The 17,778-nt window shown below is 31.3% G+C and overlaps 1 protein-coding gene and 1 long non-coding RNA gene across 6 annotated transcripts in view; one reads left to right on the top strand and one right to left on the bottom strand.

The window, feature by feature from the left end:
* The window catches only part of LOC121124767 (uncharacterized), a 40,433-nt gene extending 27,482 nt beyond the window's left edge, over positions 1 to 12,951 (top strand). For 2 of the 4 annotated variants that reach the window (XR_011781716.1, XR_011781717.1), the window contains exons 2-3: positions 11,080 to 11,290; positions 11,380 to 12,951. This is a non-coding gene — a long non-coding RNA (uncharacterized lncRNA). Of the gene's footprint in view, positions 1 to 10,660; positions 10,838 to 11,079; positions 11,291 to 11,379 lie in introns of those variants that run through there. The other 2 variants (XR_011781715.1, XR_011781718.1) reach the window with 2 other exon arrangements.
* Positions 5,413 to 6,650, bottom strand: LOC121124477 (peroxiredoxin-like 2A). 2 transcript variants are annotated; one of them, XM_040719630.2, is made up of 3 exons: positions 6,524 to 6,650; positions 5,956 to 6,214; positions 5,413 to 5,898 (listed from the first exon to the last, which is right to left on the bottom strand). In XM_040719630.2, the coding sequence occupies exons 1-3, from the start codon at positions 6,557 to 6,559 to the stop codon at positions 5,477 to 5,479; spliced, it is 717 nt and encodes a 238-aa protein (XP_040575564.1). In that variant the 5' UTR covers positions 6,560 to 6,650; the 3' UTR covers positions 5,413 to 5,476. The 2 variants fall into 2 exon arrangements, with proteins under 2 accessions (XP_040575564.1, XP_040575565.1); XM_040719631.2 differs by having other exon boundaries at positions 6,350 to 6,596.
* Positions 12,952 to 17,778: the final 4,827 nt, after the last annotated feature.

Genomic DNA, 17,778 nt, shown 5'->3' with positions numbered 1-17,778 from the left:
TCTATGACTAAATTGACTACAAAGAAGATTCTTTGATCAGATGGAGTAAATGTAATACTATAATGTTTACTTATACTTAATCAGTACAAATGCATCTGACTAATCAAAGCAACATTGAAAAAAAACATCAAAAAACCACTCTTCAGATTGCCAACTAGAAAACATAACTCACACGTATAGGTCATATTTAATGAAACGTCAATTTATTACCTACATAAAAAAGGACTCCTATATAGGACCGTCGCTAGACCTGTTTTTTTGGGGGCTGGGGGGTTTAAGACTCTAATAATCTATGGGAGGATGTCCCTTTTCCATGGAAAATGACTTGATCCTACATTCAATTTTTTGATGATTCCTTATCCATGAAAGGGAGTTACGGGAAATTTGCAACACTTTTAACTTTTGCATTAATTAATCAGAGTTGTGTTGGCTAAAACTCTTCAAATTTTAATACTTTACAGCACAGTGGAATAAATAAGTAATTATTTGCTCAAAATCCCATTTTGTGAGTTTGCTCACTGATAAATAAGAAAAAAGTATATCCTTTTAATAGTAGGGTTTTTTTTAACAGTAAGATACATTATATGAACAAAAAAAAGTGGTTGAAGATAGAAAAATGCTAAGAAAAATCCTGAGAACATCATCCGCACTGGAGCTAGATTTGGTCTAGGGACGAGCCCAAAATCCTGCCTTCCAAACCACCTTTTGCCAAGCAACAAAAACCCATTGACCGGAATCTTCCAGACCGACATTTTTTTCTAATATAAATTAATTCCTTTACAGCTAATTGATGACTTTATCCTTAATTTGACTCCTTATGAAAAATTAGGTAACGGTGACGTTATTCATTATTTGTAAGTGTTACATACACTAATTCCAAATATGAATGATAAAATTCATGAACTGCCCACAAGAAATGACAAAAAAGTGTAAAAATATAAAACAGTAAAGTGGTATTCTCGTTTTAAATTACAGTATAATGTATCTCGAGGACTCGTATTCTCTCCTGGACGACACAAAATATAAAGAAATTTCATATAATAATAAAAATTTGTAGATTGCCAAGAATGAATATACGAAAATACTGGAGATACCTAAGGAAAAATCGACTAAACCTATGCTGAAAAGCCTTTTAAAGAGTAACAACAGTAATGAGTATATATTGGGATAGCTGTATTGTACGGATTATCATATTTTGGCCCGAAAACTCGTAGGGTAGCCCGAAACATTGTTCTTGAAGCCCAAACTAGCCTTATATTTTCTAGCCCGATCCACTTCTTACCCCCACCGTCAAGCATTGGTGTGAAATCATTATGTATTGGGAGTGTGTTTCTTTACTAAGGGAAAAGGAGGACTTCACTTCATTTAAGCAATAATTAGTCAGAAATATCCCTAAATATTGGGAGATAACCTCCTTTCCTCAGGACTAGGCACAAAACTATTTGATCTTTGGTCGATTTGGAAAGTTTTCTCAACGATAAAGGTTTTATATGGGATTGAGGTACGGATACTGGCTATGCCACTCCATGATCTTAATGTGCTTCTTTTTGAGTTACTCATTTTATTGTCATGGCCGTATGTTTGAGATAATCGCGGCATGGAAGACCCATCATTAGTCACACGACCCATTTTCAGTATCTGCCCTGAAAGGAGGAAGTTGTTACCCAAGAATTCCGGGAGGATGTATAACCTCCCTTCGATGCAGTAAAGTCGTCATTTCCTCTTAGTAGATAAATACCACCAAACATTATATTTCCACCCTTGTGCTTGATTTGGGAATTGTATTCTTGGGGTTATGATCATTCTTTATCTTTCTCCAAACACTTTTTGTTGTTCATATAATGTATCTCACTGTTAAAATAAACATACCATTAAAATTATAGACCTTTCAAAATCGGCAATACTTACGTTTGAATACCACTGAAATGTTATATCAGTCCATTTTTTTTCTTCTAAAGTTACAATTTAATAGAACTCATTAAATCTTGCTAATGTGCCCATAGCCAAGGACGGCTGCCACAGTTTAAAAATATACCATTTCTGTATTGAAAAAAAAAATGTCAAAATATTTTTTTTTATCAATACATTACTATACTTTTCATGGAGTTGAATGATAAATTTATTTATTTATAATATTACATTAATATAGACTCGCAATAAGAATCATAATTTAAATCTCTAATCTGTATAATTGATCGAATAAATTCACATAAAAAAACTCTTTAGGACCCTACTCTGGCTAAAAGTATGTTTGATGTGAAATGCAACTACATATATAAAATATTAAACGAAGAAAATTGCAACATTCAACTTTGTACTGAGCATTATATTATTTCAAATTTTTCTTCACTCTGTGAGTTTTGAATTTTGGTACAAATATATCAACTGATAACAAAATAATCAGACATTCAAATCATATAAATTTGCGAAATAAAAATAACAACAAACAAACAAAAAACACATACTGAATTATTACAAAAATTTGCTCTTCCAAAAATTACTTTTTTACAGGAAAATCCTCTTTTATCCCATATCTTAGAGAAAAAATAACGAAAATCAATGAACAGTAAACAGTATTAGGTGCAGTAAAAATTAAGGTTTATATCCTTTGCAATCAAAACAGTGCCTGATTGACAGATGGATTCGACGATTTTGATTATTTCATCCACATTTTCAACACTTGGTCTTCCAGAGTGTGGTGCATCTTTGACATCAAAATTGCAGGAGCAGAGCCGACAAAGCTATAATTGTGCGTGATTGGCTGTTACAGTATCTGGACCATAAATACTATTCACTGTTTCAGTAGCCTGGCTTGCGTTTTCGCCTTATTTGAAGAAAAACTGTAAAATATGTGGTATTTTCTCTTTGACGACAGTTTAAAATTCTAAGTCAACAATCACAAAACTGTGTCCTAATTTTTTTTTTGTCGGAATCTTATCTTTCTAACGCCATCCAACGTAAACTGGTGTTACTTATAAAATGCACGATACAGCATACTAAAGACATACCATAGGAAAAACAATGAATTTATTTTTACTACAACTCTTATTACACAGTTGAGACATAAATTTTAAAGTAGTGATTTTTTGAGATTCGATGAAAAAAGTTTGTTGGAACTGTCTCTACCAACATATTGTAGCTCCTTAAATTCATTCAGTGACATAATCACATTTCATCTGTGTTAAGTAAAAGAAATATAATTAGTAGAACAGAAATAAATATTTTGTAAATCCCTGATCCTTAGATTACCAGAATTGATTCTAATCATCCCTTCCTTTGATGTGTAAAAATAGAAACTGCTTCATACTTATAATAAGAAGTATATGCAGGTATTAGGGTATCAATTAGTGTTACCTGGTTATTTTTAACGAAATGCTACAACGCAAGATAAAGTATATCTGAATGAAAGTATTGTATCTACATACAGGTGTGTTCGCTTAAGGCGATACACCTTTAGAATTTTCCGTAAGAAAAATTAGGTAGCGTTGTGATTGGCTCTTGTTACATCTAGAAAATATTTATTAAACAGTGTGATTAAGCATTTTATCCTGATTATCATCATAGCAAACATAAATCCGACGACTCAGATGGAGTGCAGGACTGCTGAGGGTCTTGAAAGATCAATAGACTACGCCATATTTGGTCGTTTGAAGAACAGTCTCAGGAGGTATACAATTTAGAAGCCAGGACCAGTTGAAGGCCACTGCAGGAAATAATGTCGATGTAAATTTGTTCAAATAAAGAAGACACCAATTATAAAAAAAGTATTTCAATCTCTTCGTTACCCTTTATATTGTATTGTCCATCTTGAAAAACTTTACTTTTTCATATCTAAGAATCATTATCCCCAAGTTAAATATATATTTAAAAATTAATTTCAATAAAATTTAATATAAAATTTTGAAAACATAGTTCTTTTACAACAACATTTTATACTTTCGTCTTGTTTTCAGGCATAAAAACCCTTTTACTATCAACTTGGCATCCAACGTATTTAGAACAATTTTTTTTTGTTTAATGAATACGAGGGTCATTTGAAAAGTCCCTGTAAAGTCAAAGAGATGGCACTACTGGGACGTATCAATGTTATTTTTAGTTTGTAGCATCTTTTAGAAGAACACACCAACTTTCAGCTGGATTGGTTTATTTCTTTCTGCTTGATATCTATAATAATGATGTCATTTAGCTCAGATTGTTCTATGGGACAGCCTTTCTGTTTTCAAAATTTATGACATGATCAGACCGAGCTTTGCAATTTTAGGACCGATACATCTCTATCCTTTAGAACAATAAACAAACAAAGTTTTTCTTCCTGTGGACTCCTCTAGTAACTGAAGGTTAAGTATGACACATAAGTTGTGCACTTGCTTAGAAGCAAAAATAAAAAGTTATATTTATTAAATGCATTTTTGAGACACAAAAATGAGTAATTAAATAGAACATACATGTCTTTAAATTAAGGTAACATATGCATAGAGTTTTTATTATGCTATGTATTACAGATTAAATATAAAGTATTAAGTACCTACCATTGTGATGTATGAAATGGTGCAATGTAAGTAGTTGCTGGCACAAGAGTGCAATAATTTTAAAACAAGCAGAAAATAACGAGAGCTAATTAAGGAGTTTTCCGTTAGGAATTATGATCCTATAATATAAATATAATATGACCATAGAGAGTTTCACGTGACGTCACCATTTTGATGTCGTCCGTTTTGGGGACCTAAAAAACCAAGTTATACAACAGTGAAAACCATTTTTTCATTAATGTTAAGGAAAATAGGGAGCTATTGGATGTCAAAATTGAACCAACAAATTAAAAGACTTATAATTTACTGTATACCAACACTTTATCCCTCTAACGCCTAGTTCTATTATATTTTTGATCCTAAAGTATATTATTATATCATTCTACAATTTTATTTCTGTGTTGTATATACAAATTAACTAATATAATAGAAGGATTGAAATACTTTTCAGAAACTATCCTACCTTTCTCGACCCTAATCGATAAAAGATATATAGTACACATTTAACCATATTTAGGGATATTCAATACATATTACTTTGATTTAATTCAAATATTAGTATTTTTCATTGGCATCTGGTTTTATTCAATGCAGGTGTTAAGTTTTTTTATTCATATTAGCCATTTCATGGAGTTTTATTGGGGTCGATTAGAAATTTGCCAATTTTATGTAATAAAAATATCAACTTTTAGACCGCAAAATGACGTCTCCTTCAATTATAATGCGATTTATGACGTAATTTAAAGTAATACATCAAGTCGTTAACTTTATTCAATCACGCAACTTTTACTCCAAAAAGAAGCAAAAAAAGCCAAATATGACAATCAAACCAACTGCTATTTATCTCTTAAGTAATCCCAACCTATCATATTAAAAAGTTAAGTTACATCGTTCCAATAAATGTATTTATGAATTTTTATTATAGTGTATAAAATATAAATATAGTTTTACTGAGTTTTCTTTAGGGATCGAGCAATAGATAGAATATCTTCCATGTTGACATGATCTCCAAAGTAAGTTTCTCTATGTTCATACAAAACACCCTTACTACCAGGCCCCATTACAAAAGTGCCACCAAGAAGGGATCCATCTCCTTCCAAGTTACCAGATACACCCTTTCTCCAGGCGCCAAATGTTTTTAAGATGAATCTAAAATTGAGTAATCCAGTCAGCATAATTCTTCGCTCTTTGGGGCCAAAGAATTTTTTATCAATATCAAAGTAGACGTCTGAGTTTGTGAAAAAACTACGAGCAAATTCTTCAGCACCTTCTTCTTCATGAACAATCCCTACTAGTGGTATGTCTAACGCTGAAAGATCTGACTTAATCTTCATGAATTCCAAAGCTTCCTCTCGACAAAGTATGCAACCTGTTCAAAGAAATATAAATATAATCAAGGTTTATTTTGACATTACATTTGTCTCACCTGGTCTTCGAACTACCATTATTACGGCTCCTTTTTTTGCCCACAAGTCCTCCGCTTTTACTACAGTCCCTTTTTTTCCATACAAGCTATCTGTAAGTTTGCGAAGTTGAATATCTTTGAGGTAATTGAGGGATGCATTTTTAAGTGGTAATATCCATTTTGGAGGTAAATTGCAATACACTAGAAAAGCTGTGACGGCTCCTCCAATAAACCAAGTTAAACTAAACATATTAGTATTTATATGTCCCACTTTCGATTCCTATAAGCAACAACCAACCCAAAAAATAGATAAAATGTGTGAACGAAATTAGTTACTTAGTTACTTTAGGGAACTGATGCCTAAATATTATATTAGAAAAATATATATTAAGTAATTATTTCAAAACTACTTTACCTCAACACGTATTGTTTTGAAAAAACAAATAAATAAGAATTTTAAAATGAAGAAATCTTTAAGTGGGGAGCCTTTACAGGAGATAAATCAGACTGTAAGCATTAGAAACTATGTAATCTGAGTTAAATGTGTGTCTTATCACGTACAGTAAAAAAATGGCTGTTATACACTTACTAACTGATAAAACTTATCTAGGCCTGTTATGTTCATATATTCAATCGCTCAGGGTCCATTCAACATCCTCTCAAACAAATAACCTGCGCACTCATGTACATTGTATTATGTAATAACAGTTTTCCAGGTAGAAAAATCAACAGAAAATGGCAAATTTTAAATAAAAACAGGTAACAATATTTGTCCGTACACAAATCACACCTAAGGTGAATAACTTATCACTCAACATTTGCCAATTATCATCGATCTTAAATGGTTATTAAAACAAATTTACATTATCCTCCGTGTGCATTGCGTAATTTTCAGAAGAAAAAAAACTCGTATAAGGTACTCGAGTTTCAAACATTTCACTTCAAAATCGACTATTTCTACTATTTATTAATACACCATTATTAGGCTCAGATTAATTGACTAGCATCTAACTGGACCTAATCATTTGCTAGCGCATATGTAAATACTGGAAATAATTCAAGTACTTAGTGACTAATTATTCTACCCAATAACTTATTGATAATTTTATCCTCTAAGGTGTCTTGTAGCCAGTCAACTGACACCCTTTTGAAGTACCTACTCTAAGACATATGAAAAGAGGGACTTACTACAACATTTGACTTCACTCAATGTCTCAACGATAGTGTATGTCAGCTGTCGATGTCTACTATTATTCACAGTACTTAGTCATTCATCAGTCTCATCTACTCTATGTTTTGGGTCCTTAGTTGTGTTGTGTCGGTCCTTATTTATTTGTTCCAGTCCAGTCCAGTTTTAGGACCAGTACTATCGATACTTAGGACAGTCAGTCTTTGAGACAGGTCCTTAACCGTCGGTCTTTGGAATTTTTCATCAAAATATCTATGGTTTATTGAGCCAAATAAGATATATGAAATATGTATTAAGATTATTGCACATATCTTGCAAAAAATATTATACTTTTTATTATAATATAATATAATACGAACATATTATATTGTTCCTTGGCTTTATAATTTATTCTATTTTATAATAGAATAATTAAAATTAGGAAAAATACCCTTATGCACGCCAAAAGGGATTGATTTTATCTTCTGTAAGGACTGACAAGTGAGACTGGACTGGGCCGTGGTCCTCGGTCCTAAATAAGGACCGACACAACATTAGTAATAAGTGTTATGTATTCTCGTCTTTTTATTTACCTTTTATCAAGAAGAGTAAACTTGTATTTTTATTTCATTATCAGAGTCGATATACATCCTTTTAAATAAGTAATCCCTTACAAATATAATTAACTGTGTGATGGTACCCCCCATTTAATCGTCTCCTTCATTCGCTTTGACTTCGGTCTATTATTTCCGTATTTTAAGTAGCGTTCGTGAAGCACTACAGGTGGCGACGTAGAAGGTAAAATTATTATCCAGGCTCACGCTTGCGGAGCTGAGATATGAATGTTCCCGGTTGGAATTTAGAAGTGAGGATGAGTTGATGGTAAAGAAGAAAGTGTAACTTGTGGCATTGGTGAGAGATTACATCGAGGGTTGTGGCTGTGATCCAATACCATTCGGTTTTAGTGATGGTACTCAAGCCTCTTGAGATGGTGCGTTAGGCACAAAGGGACAGCTATGGATACGGCAGCTTTCCCCATTTGTGATGGATGGTGCGCGAAGGGGCAAGAGATGGTCGACGTGGTTGGACGAGTTTAAAATTTACTTGTCCTCGGAAAGGAAAAAGTCTCTCCTGCTTCATTGTGCTGGGATAGAGGTGTAGCAATGGTTAAACACTATACAAATTGTTGCTTTGCCTAAAGTGGACGTCTTTACCTCGACGATAAGGGCAATTTGCGATGCTTTCTCCCCAACGGAAAGTTTGTTGTTTGAACGTTTCCGGCTGTCTGAGATGAAACAGGGAGTCGGGGAGCCCATGGATGACTGTGTAACTCGGTTATGTGGTTAGGACAAGTTTGGTCGATTTTCCTGTGGGAGCTGCAAGGTCTCATTCGAAAATGAAATTATTCTTGACGTCTTGGTCAAGAACACTTCTTACACTCGGCTCCGCCAAACGATCTTCTAGATGGCAGCACAAGGTTGACAGACTTGTTGCCAATAGCAAGATCGTTGGAAACCTCCATCAGCTACGCCAAACAAATGGAATCGAGTGAAACTGTCATCCCATCCTCGTTGCTACTTGTAGTATTCTACGAACACTACTTAAAATACGGAAGTTACGTACCGGAGGTAAAGCTAATAAAGGAGACGATTAGATTTGGGTACAATCATACACTGAATTCTATTTGTAAAAGATTACTTATTTAAAAGGATCTACATAAACTTTGATAATAAAATATATATACAAGTTGACTCTTCTTGATAAAAGGTACATTAATTGAATATTGCTAAAAACTAATTCCTACGTCATATATATGTATAAAAGTAAATAAAAAAAACGGGAATAAATAGCAATTATGAATCCATAATTCCTCTCATCTAACAACTCTATCAATGCTCCATTATTTCTAAGAATTGGAGTCTCGAGTACCTCTCCTCCGGGTCTGTCTCAATAATCTACATTCTTGATTCTATAGTTTGACAAGGTTTTCATTCTACTGAAGGTATTCTAATGCATTGAGGATCTTCAACGTCGTAGTGAAACATATGAAGCTAAATCTCAGTTACTCAAGACGATCACTTCCCCTTAGAGGACATCAGCGAAGAACGAAGAAGACTGTTTGATTCAACTCAAACCCATTAGTGAAATGAAATGGAAGTCTTATTCTATGAAAACTCTTTAGCCTTGTCATCACTAATTCTATCATTCAATCCAAGACCAAATATAGTAAATACATATGTATTGTAATTATTAATTTGGATTGTTAGGATACTTATCAATTATCGTAACCCTTCTTCATCAAATAGAAGATACTAGATAGAGACTCCTTGGCGAATGTGGGGAATTAAATCTTAGAAAAATCGTGTTACTTCGTCACTTCTGCCATTAAAGAACAAGATACTGTAATAAGTGGAACATAATTACATATAATGATCATGAATAATTAATTGTAAACATTTCTTCAGTTTCATTCCACTCTCCCCCCATACCCCCCAAAAAAAAAAACAACCTATAGTGACCGTTTTAAGTGATAAGGAAACATAAATAAATTCAAATACGAACTATGTACAGGGATTGCTTGGAACAAACAACTTTTAGGATTATATGTAGTTTAAAATTTTCATAATATGTATTGTTATGTAATCATTTAATTAGACTATCAAGGATCTCAAAACTAATACTTTAATGAAATAGAACTCACAAAAAATTTTAGATTCTGAATTTAATTTAATAATTGGACCATTCTTTTAAATATATTTTCAAATGTTCAGCTATAAAATTTATTTTCTTTGAAAATTATCGTCTTCATTTTCAGAATGTAACATTTTAAGAAAATCACTGTTTATTGGATTGTAGTTTGTTCATTCATAAGAATTTTGTGTATAGTAATATGCTAGACTTGTCTCCATCGAACTCTGGATACTCCGACAGCATAAAATGTAATACTTTAGAGATATCTCCTTCTGAATCAGGAAAGGTTGATTCTTCCATGATGGAACCACTCTTACCATCATATTGTGCAAAACTTTAATAGATCCCTTGTTTGTTAAAGAAGTTTTCCTATCAATTTTTGATATACTTCTTATTTTAATCTTTAACATTTCAAAATCTTCATATAAAATTCTGTCATCCAACATTAAAATTTCAGTTTTTTTTGAAGAGTTCTTATACAAGGAAGAGTCAAGTATTTTCTTAATAACTCATAACTCGATTTATAACAAGTCATTCGTAGTTTTAATGCGTCTTTATTAAAATTTAAAAAATAGATTCTTTGAATTCTTAACTTTTAAATTATTGAGCAAATACGAATTGAAAAAGTTAAATTTTGAAATACTATCGTCTTTAAGACAATTAATTTTTTTACTCATTATTTGAAATTTTTTTCATTGAAGATATAAAAGAAATTATATTATACTTTTTCTTAATGAAGAAAGAATGAATTGGGTAGAATTGAAAAAATCATTATATTTAAAATAAATTATAAACATGAATGAAATTGCGGCGTAATAAGGTAGATTCAAAAGTGACATCTTGTAATATAAAAATCAACACAGGTTTACTTAATTTTTTTTTAGGAGAGTTGCCTCTATCAGCTATTTTCTTTTAACGCCTTATGCTTTATTAGCCATAGATTAGATTAGATCTATGTAATAGGTATTTTTTGAAAATCAGTCTTTTTGCAGTATTGGCTGATTTAATTTATAATTTGATAATCTTGGATGAACAAATCCAATAGTAATAAAATACATTTTATGAATTTTAATTTCAAACATCGTTTTATCTAAAAAACTCCAGGGAAAGAGTGGGTACTCAGTAGAATATATTTTTTCCTTCTCTTTACTGATTGGCTTACAATTGTTAGCCACCATAGGGTCTATTTTAAAGGTCTTGAAGGCAATTTATTTACTGCTTTGTGGGCTTGATTTAATTATTCATTATAATTAGACAATACTTATTAACTTCAGTATTTTTTTCAGCATGGTAACGTGTAGTGGAGAGTATTCTAATAATAGATCAACTGGGAGTAAAATGTATTCAGGCTTATTGCTCATGAAAATGTTTATTTCTCCAAAAGAAATTAATCAAAGTAAGTTTTGTATCAGTACCATCTAACGTGCTAATTGGACTCCCACCAAAGACTCAAGAGTTTTCCAAGTAATATAATCAACTATTTTTTTACAAAGTGAGGTATGTGAAAATCAAATTAATGGCTCGTTTTATATGAATGTCACTGTGCTTTATATTCTAATTATTCATACTTAAATGATTGGATTTAGGCTTATATTGAAAAATTAATAATTCTGCAGAACTCTCGATGAAGGACGGTGGCGTTGGTACATAATGCAATTCCTACGTTATTTGAACATTCTAAGATACAAAATACACGACAGCTTCTGTTTAACCGAAACAAAGATGCAGAATAATTTCAAATGAAGCAAATAATTCTAATGTTAGAACATTTGTATGTTTGCACTCATGGGGCATCAAATAAGGAAGATTATCTTGATCACGAAGTTCAAAACCCACTCTCATCAAAAAAATTTATCAAAGGAGCCCCTTCGATTGAAGTTTTAACATAAGAACCATGACCAAAATTTATTAATTTAGCAACGTCAAATAAATCTTTATCTGCAAAACTTAGCGAAACTTATCAAGAACAAGGCTTTAATAATTTCAACTAAAAAAAAATTAGCAATATATCGAAAAAGGTGGTATCTGGAAATGATAAAGTAGAGAACATAATACTTTTATCATATTTAATGTTTTAGGGTCAGGTTTGTTGCAAAACCTATATTGAAGGGTTCTTTAATAAATTAAGATGTTTGTCAAAGAAAGGAAAGAACTTTCGACTCACTTATTCAAGTCCAACAGTTAAAAAACACTAAAACTTAAGTAAACAGATAAATATAAAGAAATAATTTACGATTCTTTTATAACTTAAATTGAAACTATATCCTATCGTATGAATTTGAGATGGTTTATTACACTTTTCAGATTTTTTTGTGGTTCGTCGGAGTATGAATCTCTTCTTGAGCAAGGATTTTCTCTACTCTTGCTTAGGACACTGTAATGAAAAATTGAAGACATTTCATTTGAAAGCTGTATTTTGAATGTGTTTTTGACATTTAAATTAACTACCTCCCCCCCGTGTAAATGACAAAATTGGTATAATATTGATGGATGAAATGGTCATCAAAAGTTTAAAGACTATGATCAACGGCTAGGCTATATAATGGACAGGTTACTCTTCCAGAGTTTGTAGTGTAAAATTCACTTAAGTATTTAATATTTAAAAAGTAAATTTGGTTCTTTTTGAAGGTATTTTTATTACAGAATTTAATATTAAATTCTGTAATAAAGTGAATATAACAAACTATTAACAACTATTATTTAAAAAAATAACTATTTTAAATCATGAATCGTAAGAGAATTATAACGATATACCAGCCGGTGCAATAGCTGTAGATAAAAATATGAATTATTTCCCTTAATTTCTGTTATAGACTTTTGTTGGTCTTCTCTTTCTCTTGAGTCCTTTAGTTTCCTCCTGGGTTATGTTAGTTTACCTCTCATTTAGATTGAAAAAATTATAGAAAAGGTGATAAATGTGAAATGTGAGAAGTTGAAGCGATAAAGAATTGACAATTAACGTTGCATTGTTCCCTTATACCATCCTGGATACTTGGACGTTCGAGCCACCAATTAAGGAATATAATTTTCTGAAGGCAAATTATTATTAAATGTTCTTTATTATCAACCTGTTCATCTATTTTATTAATTTAATTAATGATTACTCATTGATATAATGTACAAATAAAGGGTGCCTTAAAGTATATTTTTATGATAAATATAATCTATTTTATTTCCAGTCTTTAAATGACTAAGTCTTTTACAATGAACTTGTCATTATTAGTTAATAGGGCATGAGCGTTGTTTACTTATATTCGTTTGTGAACACATCACCAGTGAGTAGTGCCACATCACAGATAAATAATAAACCTCCTTGAATAATAATTATGATTATCCGGCCAAAGAATACTAGCCACCAACTATAAAAAGACTTAGACGAAGTTGAGTCACTTGTTGACAAAAGTCATTTAATTAAATTTACAAAAATTATTGTAATTTGTAAAGATGAAATATTATTTATTAAAAACTTATATTAATATAAGTATAAATATTAATCTTATTAGTAATTATTTATTAATAGCTAAAGAATACATCGGCGTGACACAACAGTTGACGTAATCTTAAGCAATACTAAGTCCTTAAACTATCCATGCCTATATTAGCCAAAGTGACAGTGAGTAACACCCCTTGCAGATAATATATATAATTTAGTTTACTCGTGCCCTATTGATTCATTATATGTTAATACAAGCAAAGGTTTCCCAGCGTTCCTTGGGCCAAAAAGGGAGCGGAAATCACATTGACAATGGTTAAAAAAAATTGAAAAATTGTTCAGAAAATACTTCTATATATTACGTATACTAATGATTATAATATGAATTATTGTTCTAGAGAAAGATCCTGATTATTCTAATTCTCTTACTATCATAATAACGATAGAGCAGGAAATTAACGATACTTTATAAAACATATATACTAATCACATTATATCAATCCGGTTAAGCAAAATAGACCATATTATGAATTAAAAAAAGTGTTTTTGAAGAAAGAAATTTGGAAAAAAACTGTTTTGCACTAATTAAAAAAAAATCGTAAATAACATTAATAGGCGTTTTAAACCTACCAATATTTTTTTCGTACTTGCAAAAACAAAAAAAGTTATGGAGAATAATGTCTTAAAATAAAATAACAATAATCCTTGATAACATGTTCATTTTACAAAAATTATTTTATAAAATGTTTCGGAAATAGAAAATACTTCAGAGTTAGAGTCTTAATTTTTATTGTACAAAATGCATTGCTTTGTGACATTTCTTCTTAAAAATTGAAAATTGACGTTTGATGAAAAGAAAAAAATGTTAGGGTTGAAAAATTATTCAGAAAATGACAGATATTTCAGTTAAACATCAATTTTTATTAGTTAAATTTATATGCAAACGAATTAACAGACAAGTTTCTGCTAACTTTAATTTATCCTCAAATCAAATATTCCATTAGAAATACATTTTTTTGCACCTAAAAAAAGACTAACGTTAAATTTTCAGCAACTTTATATTTTTTCCCTAACTTTTTTGACTTAGAATAAATTTAAAAAACGTCCTTATTCGTATAGCTGTGCTTGAGATGTCAGAAACTGTTTAATTTATAACTCAACCCTATATATAATCTCCTTGAGGTCCAAAAAACAGTTTTGGTGATTTGGGTGTAGAATAAGCACACCTTGTATGACCCTCCCAATTGGCACCCCTGTCTTAGCCTGACCTAGCTCAAACGAGGCAGCAATACAATATTATAACCTCATAGTTTCAACGGTGTAGGCACAAAAAAAGGACACACGCACACAGGCGGAGAGTGGACCATACACAAACTCTTTTAAACATATGTTACAATTAAAGTAAGAAATCCGTTAATATGCAAAATAACTAGTAAATGTGCATAACAACTGAATTAGAGTGTTAATTTGCATAATAACTGAACAAGACCGTTAATGCCCATAAAAACTAGGTAGTGTGACACGTGTCAGCACGAATAACAGACCGGTTGGACCCCACTGTCAACTCATGTACTATCATCAGAGATGCTATCCACTATATCCTCGGTTGATATCCCAGCCCACAGGTTTTGTTAAGTGCCAACAAGACCAATTAACGTTACAACCTGTTTTTTGTCTAGTTGGCATCCTGTCTATAGTGGCGTCTCTGATGATATTAGATGAGTTGGTGGTGAGTTACAACCCGTTTTTTAGTCGTATTGGTACATTACACAACCAGTAGGCAGTGATATAAACCGGGGTTACAGTGGATGTATGTCGTCCTTGATGATATTACATGAATTGGCAGTGGGGTTGAAACGATTTATTAGTCGCATTGGCACGCAACAAAATCCGTGGGTTGTTATTGCAACCGGAATTACAATGGAAAACGTCTCTGATGATATTACATACATGTGTTGGCAATGGGTTAGAGCACATTTTTTTAGTCGTTTTAGCATTTTGCTTATTAACGGATTTTTTACTTTAACTACAATATATATACAGGTTAGGTGATATTTATAAACCTGAGACAATTATTTTCTATATTCCATGTAACTTGTCTGAATACAAAGCTATCAAGTCACACATATTGGGTTTATACTAAACGGATTTCTACCTATTCATACGTGACTTATTTTTTAATTAATGATTTATATTTAGTGATGGTAGCAAAAATTGGTTTTTTGTAAAATATATTATCTCAACCCTTTTCAGACTGCAATTCCTTGGAGATTCTACACAAGGTTAATACAATCTAGTAAAACTATATTGAAGATCTCAGAGCAAATTTTTCATGTAATCGATACCGTCTATCGAATATGTTTATACTAAATTAATGTTAAAATTTGATTTAATTTAAAAATTCACGAATCTTATTTTTTTGAGATCTAAGAAGAATAAGCAAGGACAAAATGCTAAAAATACTTAGCGTCTATAAAGAGCCCAAGAGTGCCTATGTGGGTCTACGTCTGACTGATGAGTTTACAGTATACTTTTTTAGAGTTAAAAATTGAGTTTCCATGTGTAGAAAGACAATTTCTTAGTATGATTTACTCAAGTGTACAATAAAATAAACCAGAATAAATTGTTCCCCGAAGCACACTAAAATTGTTGTTTTATTATTTCAGAGCTATGTACCTCTATTCTTAATATTCCTTTTATAATAAATTGCATGATTTTTTAGTAGTTGAATATACTTCTACAAGAAAATAAAGTACACATATGAATATATGTATATAGACTGGGGACACAAAACTTACTAATTAGCATGACTAAATTACAAAAAAGGTATTTTTTATGTAATCAAGAAACGCCATCTCAAAACCAATTTATAATATATTTAAATACTATGTTTAGCTATATTTTTAATTCATAATGTCCTCCTTCACAACCAATAACATTCTCAACACGCCGGCGAACAGGTTGACAGCTCTCGACGATGAAGGCCGGTTCCATGGCGTACCGTGCTGTCATGATAGTAGCTCAAAATGAATCAAAATTTAGATGAGACAGACATTTTTCTCCAAGACGCCCCAAATTGCAAAGTCCAGGAAATTAGGTCGGGCGGAAGGAGTTATAGAAGTCAGTCATATTGTTGCTGCAGAAATTTTTGTTTTTTCTTTGTTCTATGCGGCTGTAATTGACTTTTTGATGTTGTGGGCTATCTGAATGGAGATAACAATGGTCTCTGCAGCTTTCTCAGCACTGATACCAACGCGGAGGAGACCGCTACTACAAGCTCGGGGTTCCCACTCTATAGTTGCGAAAATAAGGCATTGAACTAGCACGATACTTTTTGTCGTTGGAACTGGAACAGACTTTGTATCTTCTTATGCTGCTTTCATGATTAATTTATCCTTGAAGAAAGAATATTTAAGTGCAAAGTAATCACTAGAATATGAAAGGCGAATAGTAACGCGTTAGTTTTTTTAAGAGTTATAAGGCTAACTCTTTGTTAGACTAACAAAGAGTAGAATTGAGGATCAACATTAAAATAATTCCAGCTTATATCTTTGTTGGTACAGAGTGGGATTTGTGTTAATGTGTACATCATAGCTTCTTGCAGTTAATCTAATGAAACGTCAGGACGGCTAAGCTGCTTTCCTCTCAAACAGTCTTCCAATGGTGAGTGTGGCCACATTATTTTTTTATTACTAAAATAACGGTAGGTAATATTTTTTACAACTATAAATATACGGAGGAATGTAAGTATTATAGAAAATATCTCAAATTTAATGCAATTCAAAAATTGCTCATGCAAACCGAGGTAAACGGAATAACGAATAAAACAAAAAAAAAAAAAAAATAGAGGATGAAATAAATCAGCAAAATATTTGTAAAATGTATCAACTTTTGTACGTTCAAATATGAACTAAATTGTACAAGTTACAACCAAAAATGAGATGAAGCATTATCTCAGTGAAAAAATTGGTGTACTTGCGTTAGGATAATACATAGTTCAAAATTGTTTCATGACTGGTCAATGTATAGGGTTGATCTTATCTATCTTTTGTTATTTATTAAAATTATTTTTCATATAAAAACAAAGGGGACTTTTAAAGTTCTTCAAATAACAATATGATATTATTAATTTTTTTCTAAATGTGTTTCGAATAAATTGCTCGAAAAGATCATCAATAACTAGAAACGAGCAACAAAATAGTTATTTCATTTACTGAATCTACTTTCAGTTTCAATACAATTAAAATATTGTTAAGTATTTTTGATTATTTTGCAAAATTTCAAGTATCGTCAATGTGAGGGAAGTATATTTTATAGAATAGTGTAATACTATATGTCCTTGGAATAATTTTTTGTAAATATAGCATCCCAATAAATCCCTGGAAAATATGATCCAGAGAAAGAACTTGCTTCGAATAAATATAATCATTTGAAGCAATTTACTTCTCAATATTTATTGTTTAGTGAATATACCTGCATAATGTGTTAGAAAATATGTATGTAAGTATAAGTTTAGTATAATATATTTACATAATAAACTATAATGGACATT

Source organism: Lepeophtheirus salmonis, chromosome 9 (genome assembly GCF_016086655.4).
Source record: "Lepeophtheirus salmonis chromosome 9, UVic_Lsal_1.4, whole genome shotgun sequence".
NCBI classification, from domain to species: Eukaryota; Metazoa; Arthropoda; class Copepoda; order Siphonostomatoida; family Caligidae; genus Lepeophtheirus; species Lepeophtheirus salmonis.
The sequence above is the reverse complement of the archived record's forward strand: the minus strand, read 5'-3'. Positions and strand labels throughout refer to the sequence as shown.